The 9,696-nt window shown below is 52.0% G+C and overlaps 1 protein-coding gene across 1 annotated transcript; it reads right to left on the bottom strand.

Annotated features, from left to right (window-relative positions):
- Positions 1-4,205: 4,205 nt before the first annotated feature.
- LOC120644725 (stem-specific protein TSJT1-like) lies at positions 4,206-8,833 on the bottom strand. Its single transcript, XM_039921413.1, has 5 exons — positions 8,491-8,833; positions 5,420-5,660; positions 5,175-5,295; positions 4,855-4,964; positions 4,206-4,516 (listed from the first exon to the last, which is right to left on the bottom strand). Exons 1-5 carry the CDS (start codon positions 8,697-8,699, stop codon positions 4,481-4,483), a joined length of 717 nt encoding a protein of 238 aa, XP_039777347.1. The 5' UTR covers positions 8,700-8,833; the 3' UTR covers positions 4,206-4,480.
- Between the last annotated feature and the right edge of the window lie 863 nt (positions 8,834-9,696).

The raw sequence follows: 9,696 nt of genomic DNA on the forward strand, positions 1-9,696 counted from the left end.
TGTCTGACCAACAAGGCCTAGGTTTTCACTCGGAGGCTAGCTGGAGAGGGAGGAAAAGGGCGGAAGGATGACGCCTTCAAGAAGGTAAACGACGCCCCCGGGCGTCGTTGTCATCAGTCCGCAAGCGGATCCAAGGCTTTTGCCACCGCCTCTTTCCAACCCAGAGTCGATGGTCAAGCGGCGGCGCGGCCACAGACCCCAGGCCGGCAGTGGAAGCCATGACACACGGTCACCGAGAGTGGCAAGGACACATGGCCCCACGGCCAGGCGAAGCACCCAATGGCGGCGGCTGCACCCCCTAGGCCACGAGGGCCACCGAGGCACGACGCACCGGGACCCCGGCAACCCGACGGCAACAGCGTAACGCTCCCACCGGCGCCTGCCAATGATGGGGCGTGAGGGCCACAGCGGCGGCGGCAATGGCTGAGCACCACAAGCCCAACAGAGTGAGGGGGAGCAGCGCAGCGCCCCCGTCAGTGCCTGTTGAGTACAGTCGCAACGACCTCCCGCGACCAAATCCGCCGAACGAGTAGCATGCCGGCATGGCACAGTGCCGGCCAAGCAAAAGGCAGCTGCCACCACTGCCACACACCAGCCGGGGGAGGCCAGACGGAGCAGCCTGCACATCACGTAGCGAGCCCACCCCGCCGCCAGAGCCGTCGAGGAGGACATGGCCGTCGGGGACGGCAGGCCGCGCCGGGCACAAAGGGCCGGCCCCGCATTGCACGCCTCACCGGTGGCGCCGCCGAGGACGAGGCCACCGCGGCACCAGCCACCCCCGGGCGAGACCCGGCCAGGGCGGGAGGGCGATCGCGCCGGAGACGGGGGATGCCCCCCCCCCCACGACACCCTCGAGGATGAGCAGATCCGACCTTTGGGGGCGCAAATCCGATGAAGGGAAGGCCGGATCCGGCCCCCAGAGGCCGCCGGTGGCGAGGGGCGGAGCGGGACGAGGACCAAGATTTGAAGGCTGGGAAGAAGAAAGAGGGAAGGGAGGGAGGGGGGACGGGCAGGTGAGACCGGCTTCGGCTCGGCCGCGGGGCGCCGCCGCCGCCTGGCCGGTCGGCGGCGGCGGCGGCGGACACCGGAGGCACTACGAGGACAGGAGACGGCGGTGCAGAGTCGCCAGAGCAGGCGACGCGGGGGGGGGGGGGGGGGGTAGGCCATAAAATGGAAATTAGCATATGAAATCGGTTGCAGAAGCTTACAATCACATTAACCGGTAGAAGCGCCATACTCTAGCGACAGCAAGCAAGCAGTACTACCAGTACTACACATACACAAATAGGCAACTGCACAAGTAATGAAGTATGATGCACTATTCTACTGTATTACTGAATGATTTACTACAGAAGCTAATAACAGTGAAGCTGAAGCAAACACATGCTAAGACCTAGCAGAAACAGAGCTACGAGACTTCACGTACCCAGAGGCTGGTCAGCTTTCGATGGCCTGAAGCTCGATCAGCGATTTCAGAGCAGAAAGACTAAGAGAGACATCAGCAGCCACAAGCGCACGCATGCATGCGGCCGGGAACTGGAGGGGCAGCGCGCTTGCATGCTCCTGCCTGAAGCCTCACTCAGTCACTCGGGCAATGCAAGGACGCAGTTAGGCGTCTCCCGTGCGGCCACCGGAAACTAGGAGCAACGATGGACAGAGGGTGCGACGCGAGATGCCCTGACTGTGGCCGCGCCTCGGCGGACTCTGGATTTGCGGCGTTGGGTCTTGGGAACGCGACGAGAAGGTGATCCGACGAGACGCAAGACGTGCGAAGGCATGTATACACTAACTTAGTTTACGGCTCTCCGTGTTTTAACTGTCCAGGTTACAGCACATTATCGCACAGTTTAAGCACATCGCAATAGCAAGAAATATAAGTTCCACGCTAGCATCATAATAATTAGCTTTTAACCATTCAACATGTTCTGTGAGCAGCCTGGCGAATCAGTGTTACTTTCACCGATTTTGCAGACCATTGTGATTAACCACCACAGGTGACCAGACTTGGTGGCACTTAACAAGCACCAGCACACAGATGGTTTGCCCTTGCTACCGGATCCCACCCCACTAGAGAACCAGGCCTCCCACCTCAGCCTCTCCCTGGCAGGTACCTCCAGGACACCTTTTTGATTGTCGAGTCTGAACACAGATCGGTACCCGCTGACCTGGGTCAGGAAGATGAGCTTCATGCTGTCTTCGGTGCGCTCGACGACCATGCAGATCGCGAGGTCACAAGCCCCAGCACTGGATGGAACCCAATCAGGCGCCCAGTTCATGTAGACGGCCCAGATGTCACCTGATTCCGGGAAGATTGTGACCTCCCACTTCCTGCGGGTATCTCTGGCGCATACTTGATGAGATAAGGTTTCGTTTGTATTGTACGTTGCTCTCCAGGTTCGAACCCTGAATGTGCCGCAGCTGATGGGTATGTCCTGCTCATGTTCAGGGCAAGCCTCGAGCCATATCAATTCCACCCTGAAAGGTTCTTGCTCAACTTTTCTTACCCAGGCATAGAACTTGGGGAATTTATCAGCATCACTGAACAAGGTCCATATTTGTCCGCGTGCAAACTTCTCGCAGGAGCGACCTTCTTCAAAGCTGTGGAAATCTGAATCAGGAAATGTATATACGTTGGGGGAAATGTTGTTTTGCAGAGAGAAATCACCAAATTTATTGGCATCACCGGCAGTTTTCTTGGAGGTTGTGTTTTGTTCAGGATACATATCTTTACGATACGATTATCTGTAGACATCGGGGGGCAACCATGTGCTTCAGAGTGATTCTCCTGAGCAATTTGCTCATCTCCAGGATCCGTTCTATGGCTTGTATTGTCAGTAGGGGTGGTAATGGGCTATGGCACTAGTGACCTCTTCAAAGCCCAGCAATGCCTTAAATTATTTAGTTCAAAATTGTATAAGATTAGAGCCCGGCCTTTTTAGGGCCCGGCCCTTAGATTTTCTAGTTCAAAATGTTGGGCACTTTACCACCCCTAATTGTCAGTGGTCATATTAACAAATGTGCTGCTTTCTTTCTTGCAAGGAGACATGTAAGAGTCAAGAGTAACAGAAGAAAATGCCGCATCCAGGTTAGCAGGGAGACATGCATTGTCAAGTTCCAGAAATCCTCCTGGGACACCAACCTTTTCATTTCCTTTTGTCCGATAAAAGGGTATGCTATGAGAAGCTCACTCGATGGTATCACAAACGAAGATTTATCCTTAGCTGTGGGGGGGGGGGGGGGGGGGGGGAGGCGCCATGCAGTTTTGCTGAGAGGACTCTCCAAATTCATTGGCACCACCATGGGTATTTTTATGCGAGCCAGGATGTATCTTGTTCACAAGAAATATGTGGTTCCAAGGGGATCTCCTTTTGATGGCATGGGTGCGGCTGCATGTTGACAAATAAGCCACAAAGACCATGTACACGAAGGTGTGGAATCAGACCGATTCAGCCAGAGTGGATGGAATTTTGTAGCATAATGGTTTAGAGGGTGAAACATCAAACTTGAACTTTAGGTGATTTCCGAATTTTTTTGACATAAATTTGATTTTTCCCATCTCCTGTACACTTAGATTTGCATCGCGCGAAAGCCGTCCTACCTCAACATATGGCCCGCTTAGCTTCACAAACCTATACTAGTTGGACCTACGGTAGGCAATAGCCATCGGAACAGATGACCTAGGAATCTAGGATTTTGGGCTCAAACTGTACAAGACTGTGGCCCACAACAAAGGACGGACCGGACTCACAAATCAGTGTTTCTGCAAGTTTAGTTCGATACAGATACAGAATCTAACTTTGGGTCTGCCTTCTCTAGAGTCCAGACTCCGGCTGACACTATGGCCCACATCAAAAGTCAGACCGGACTCTGATAGCTAAAAAGTCCACTTTACCCCTGAACTCTTGTCAAATCCGAATTTCCCCTCTAAACTACAAAACCGGACGTCCTATACCCTAAAGTATTAAAACCGTTTGATTTACCCCATAGAACCAAAACCACCCCGGTTTTTGCCACGTCAGTAGCCACATCAGCGTGGTTTTTTCTTTTTTCTCCCTCCAAGTTTAATACCAAGGAAAAAATAGTTAAATGAGTTTAATGAAATTTTTTGGAGAGGTAGAGTAAGTGGCAAGGAACCTAATTGGACTATTTGTTTTTCTTTCATTGTCTGATGTAAATCAGCAGCAACTATCTACACGAATCAGATAGCCTCATAGTTTCAGTGATAACCGCTTATTCGCTGAAGATTACAAAACTTCATAGTCATGACACACAGTGCACCCAGTCTGAACTCTGAAGTTCCATGTAATTTAAACAACAGCTAGGGGTACATATACACACAACGTACAGCACGGAAGTGCTTGCCATGTTGGCTTCACTTCTCCTTTTATAGAAGATGTACAGATCAGCTGCATGCCTTGCCATTATGTTACATCACCGTGTAGAGCCTGAAGCTTGAACCACAAACCCAGACTGAAATCTCCTAATGCAGTGCTGAGAGGATTGTAGAGCCTTCCACCTGCAGATAGAAGTTCAGGAGTTTCAGATGAAACCTGAGAGCTGCCGTTTAGGCCCAAGTGCTGCAGTGCTCAGTTACCCTGTTCTTCTAATACGCTTTTCTACGCACTGGCAGCAAAATTTGTAGAGTCATTTTTGCATCTGGATTGAGCCGCTATTCCAAACAGTATCGTGCGGAGTCTGACATGCTAATTCCACGTTGTGGTGGGTGGGTGGGTGCCTCAGTTAGATATTACATTGTGCTAGATACTGCATGATCCATGCAGCTCTGATGAACTAGGCCGGATAAAACTATATAACTGAATTCTTCTTCAGGACGTAATAAGCCGTTGGTTTTACCTGGAAAGTCGCACCACAGATTTCTTCCTCGTCTGCAGGAACAGCAGTCACCTTGTTCTTGGGGTTCTCATAGCACTTCAAGCCTCCAAGAGTGTTAGAGTAGAAGCAACCTGCAGCCCCCATGAGATCAGTGGAAATGACAATTAAGAGCAAAACATACAAGACAAAAGTTTGCATCACTTCAAATCGTACAGAAAGATTCATCTTTAAAAATGGTTGAGCAGTGGGTGGCAACACTTTGAGAGAATTCTTTTTACAAAAAAAAAGAACACTGAATTGATGATCTGGCATTTGCTTAATAAGCTCGCATTAGTAATTACCCTGCGGAAAAGGCACGAGGGACTTGCCACAGGACCCTTTGAGCATGTCGACGTCGTCAGAGAAGGCGACGCATCCATCAGCAGTGATCCCCCAGTAGAACGGCACCTTGCCCTCGGGATCCTAACCACAACGGCGAACCCCGGCACAAGAGACAAGGCAAAATTCAAGCAAACCACCATGCATTATTACAGCAATCGTGCTTATTGGCAGATGACGACGATGATGCAGAAGAAGAAGAACTCACGGATGCGACGAGCAGGGAGGAGGTGGACTTGTCGAAGAGGACGAAGGCGTACCCGCCGGCGAGCTGCGAGAGCATGGAGCTGGCCGGGTACGGCGCCCGGTCGCGCAGAGTCTTGTAGGCCTCGATGGCGAGGACCGCCTCGTTGGCGCCCTTGCACAGCCCGTACTGATGCCCCAGCCGGCCCAGGTTGTCCAGCAACCCCTCGAACAGGCAGAAGATCTCGTGCTTCGCAGCAAACGACCTGAACAAATTAAAACAGTTTTGTGTTTGTCAGTGAGCAGCTGCTGGACGGTGCAAGCATCCTGATTGATGGTACTACACCAGTACTACTACCAGTTGCCAGAATGAATATTAGGATTTTTTTTAGAAAAAATCTATGAAAATAGCGTGCTGAACTGAACGGCCGGCATTGGTGTTTTGGTGCCAAGCAGTTCAGCTCATTCTGAATGACTGAAGGTCATGGCCCTTCAGAGTTCAGAATGCACAGTTAGGTGCGACATCGATGACCTGATGCAAAGATGCACCTAACACTGAGAATAAGTTTACTTAAACTTTTACTTTTCAGATTTTTTTTTGAAGTTGTTCAAAAAGGGTGATGACCAGTACTAAAAATCAACAGAGTAAATGGGTGGGATTCTTTGGATGCTACTCCATCTGATGTGAACCTGCCTGAGTGCCTAGTACTAGCAGGATAAGACTATGGGGTAATCCGGCCCCACAAATAGTAGCCGTGAATGAACAATCTGGCCACCTTGTGCAGCTTTCTTTTTCAACAGATCTGTTGGCAGCAGCAAAGCCGGATCACCAACTTATTACTCTCAAGTGCCCTCTAGGCCTTTACTATGAACTAAACCATGTAGTATATGTTTAGCCTAGTGACAACTGACAACTACAATCAAGGTACTAAATTAATTAAACTTCCTCGATACTGTCACAACTCAAAGGTCCTCCTCTTTTTTTTTTCTTGTTTAACCAGTACTAGATTATCGCATATTCACATACTAGTCGCTTTCCTTGGACGGTGTTCAGCTCATTGATTTCTCATCAGTAGCAGCCTTCCGGAGAATACGAGGCTCTACCGTTTGTTGGCAACTCTGTTGGCACCGTGTCTTTGTAAGGTGCCGTGATGTGAACTTGCAAATGGAGAACAATGTGGGGCAAGGCCTCCTCTCATATAAACATACAAGATATTTTAGTGTCCACATCAACATATAAACATCGGTGCAACATTCTTCGTGTTCCTTCCTTCTTAATTATCTGATCTCATCATCATCAACCATTTGATTAATTTGACACAAGTAACCTTAGAAAATCAGCCACAGACTGTGTAGCAGTAGCACCATGGCAAGAGAGGTCTAGATGCCGTATCGCCATGGCAATTGGAAAAACATTTTTTTTAACAATCCCATCATATTAAAATTAGTGATACCGTACCTCTTGTAACTTCTTAAGGATGGTAAAAAAGCTCCACTTGTTAATACTGTTTTGGTTCATTTTCTTTTGTCCATTAGGTTTTCTACTTTGTGAAGAGGATATATAGTTGGCCATTCGGGCCGCCCGGCACGGCCCACGTGCCGAGGCACAGGCACGGGCACGGCACGAAGGCCTGTTTGGCGTACCGGGCCGGCCCGACCGGCCTGCTTGGCCTGTTTGGCCCTGCAGGCACGAGGAGATGCCGAGCGCCCGAGCCGACCGCACCACCATGCGGGGCAGAGCTGGCGGCAGCGCCGGAAGCGGCGTGGAGGCCCCAGCGGCGACGCGAGGAGCGGGCAGCGCCGACCGCCACATCGTGAGGAGGAGAAGAATGGTGGTGCCGGCCGCCACGGCGCGGGAGGAGGGGAGGTGGCGGCGCCGCCACAGTGCGGGAGGAGACCAGGTGGCACGCCGGCCGCGGTTCGGGAGGAGAGGAGCGGGCACCGCCGGTCGCGGTGCGAGGGGGAGGAGGAGGCGCGGTGGCGACGGCCGCGGCCCGAGGAGGAGGCAACGCTAGCGTCGCACGGAGAGAGGGGCGGCACTGGCCACGGCCCGGAGGAGGAGAAGGCAACACCGGCGGCAGCTCGATGGCGGAGGGGGCGGCGCTAGCTGCCATCGGAGGGGCGCCCTCCAGCGCCGTCGGAGGGGCGCCCTGAGGAGGGCGGAGTCTTGGAGGGAGGGGTGGCGGCAGCTGGGAGAGGAAAATGAGGGAGTCACAGCTAGGGTTTGATACGTGGACTGTTGCATATTTTTTATATGGGCCAATTGTTAATCTGGCCGAGATCGGGTTGACAATCTAATCGTGCCGGGTCGGGCCGGCCCACGTGCCGAGGGAGCGGCCCAGGCACGGCACGACGCTTGTGCCGGGCTGGCCCGGGCCCGTTTAATTTCGTTCGGGGCCGTGCCCGTGTAAGCATGGCACTTGTGCCCGTGCTGGACCAAAAAATTGTGCTTCGGGCCGGCCCACGGGCCTCGGGCCGGATGGCCAACTATAAGAAACGCAAGGTAAATCATTCCCTATTACTGTACCATGAAAAATCCCAGTGGCACAATCATGAGCCACGAATTCGAGTTTCCTGTGTCATTTCTTGCCTAATTTCTGTGGCTCACCGTTAAGTCGATAATGATAGGCAAAGGAAAGTTGGTAGCTTGGTCGTACAGCTACAGGAATGGATCAGGAAACTTGATTTATTGCTCAGTTTGCCTCAGGAAATTAAGCAACATCCATATCCCCCCCCCCCCCCCGGGTGAGGAGAAAAAATCTGTCCTGTTATTCACACAAGTGGCTGTCAACCACAGGTTCATATATGTTCGATGAATCCGCTAATTAATCGAGATCTCAACGTCCATGGCTTCTTCGGCAGAGAGAGAGAGAGAATCGATATCGATCAACCAACTTTGTATTTTAATAAAAAAACCACTACTAATTTATAGCAATTAGCACTTAGCAGTGTGCGGAAAAAGCATCTCCAATCCACGCCTAGATCTTGCAGAGCTCATGCATGCAAAATCAAAGGGCACACTTCTTCCGATCGAGCAAAGCTCAAGAAAAGAACACTCCATCCATGTCCATGGCGAAAGCTCAAGGGTGTGCTGACCTCGGGCGGAGGAGCGGCTGGTTGGCGTGGGAGTAGGCGAGGGTGCCGAGGGCGCCCAGCTGCAGCGACACGGCCGGCTCGGCGCCGGCGCCGCCCAGGAAGCGGCTCACCAGCTCCGACGCCCGCGTCTTGGGCGACGGCGTCCGGCTGCCCGCCGCCACCAGCTCCGCCGGCACCCGCACCACCTCGCCGCCGAACACCGCCAACATCTTCGTTCCACCTCACCTCACCTCTAATCAACTAACTACACACACTCCCTATGCTAATCCTACTGCTAATTGATCACTCAAGACAGCATAAGCACAGGTGCATATATATGTATGTATATATATGTGGCCTTCCACACTTCATGGATGGAGAGAAGGAGGTAGGAGAAGGGGTGGTTTATATAGCCGCAAACGTACCCACGAGAGCATGCATGGACCCCGCATGCAGTTTTTGCTTGCGTGGTCGATGCCACCTGGCATCCATCCATCGTGTGTCTCATTGCCACTGACCTTTCGATCGATTATCCGATTCCCTTTCTTTGCAGATTGGTTGAGCTCAAAGGAAGATCTCGTGTGACCGTCGACATGGCACTTGCAGTGCAGGTCTTTTATTAGGTGATCTGTGTCAATTAACCGTGTCTTACCATCTAACACCGTGCTGCACATACTTAAGATTAGATTGCGTAATTGTGGATTGTTTTTATTGCTGAGGTCCTCGGGGCTGTTTATACAGAGGTACATTGCTTAGGGGGCAAGTAGCCTCCCTTAGAGATAGACAAGAGAGGATTACAATCAATCCTAAACTACTATATCTGGAGATCCTAGAGATATCCCAATATACTCTAATATCCCCCACAGTCACAGCGGGTGCATCGTAGAAGGTGAGACTGAAGAAGCTGATAAAGCTGTCATCCCCCGCAATCATAACGGTCGAGGCGTCACGGACCCTGTGATTAGAGAGGAAGCCGATGAGATTGCTCAAGCAAGATGGTAGCCCTTTGTGCCTGATGTCGAGGTAGTCCGAGTACAAGGGGCCGTAGCCATGGTCGAAGATGATGCTGTGCGTGAAGTAGCCATGGTCGACGTGGTTGTGATCGGGTTGCCGATGACAAGGAAGCCGCACAAGAAGTCGTGGGTGCAGGGTACGCCATGGGTATGGTGGCGCATAGGAGAAGGTGCCGTAGACAAAGACGGCGATGTAGTCGAGGCAATAGTTGAA

Source organism: Panicum virgatum, chromosome 8K (genome assembly GCF_016808335.1).
Source record: "Panicum virgatum strain AP13 chromosome 8K, P.virgatum_v5, whole genome shotgun sequence".
Classification (NCBI taxonomy): domain Eukaryota; kingdom Viridiplantae; phylum Streptophyta; class Magnoliopsida; order Poales; family Poaceae; genus Panicum; species Panicum virgatum.

Coding starts and splice junctions, on each gene's coding strand:
- LOC120644725 (XM_039921413.1), bottom strand. CDS start 8,699: ATGTTGGCGGTGTTCGGCGGCGAGGTGGTGCGGGTGCCGGCGGAGCTG. Junction 5,661..8,490: donor CAGCCGCTCCTCCGCCCGAG/GTCAGCACACCC, acceptor TAATTTGTTCAG/GTCGTTTGCTGCGAAGCACG. Junction 4,517..4,854: donor TCTGTGGTGCGACTTTCCAG/GTAAAACCAACG, acceptor TTCTATCTGCAG/GTGGAAGGCTCTACAATCCT.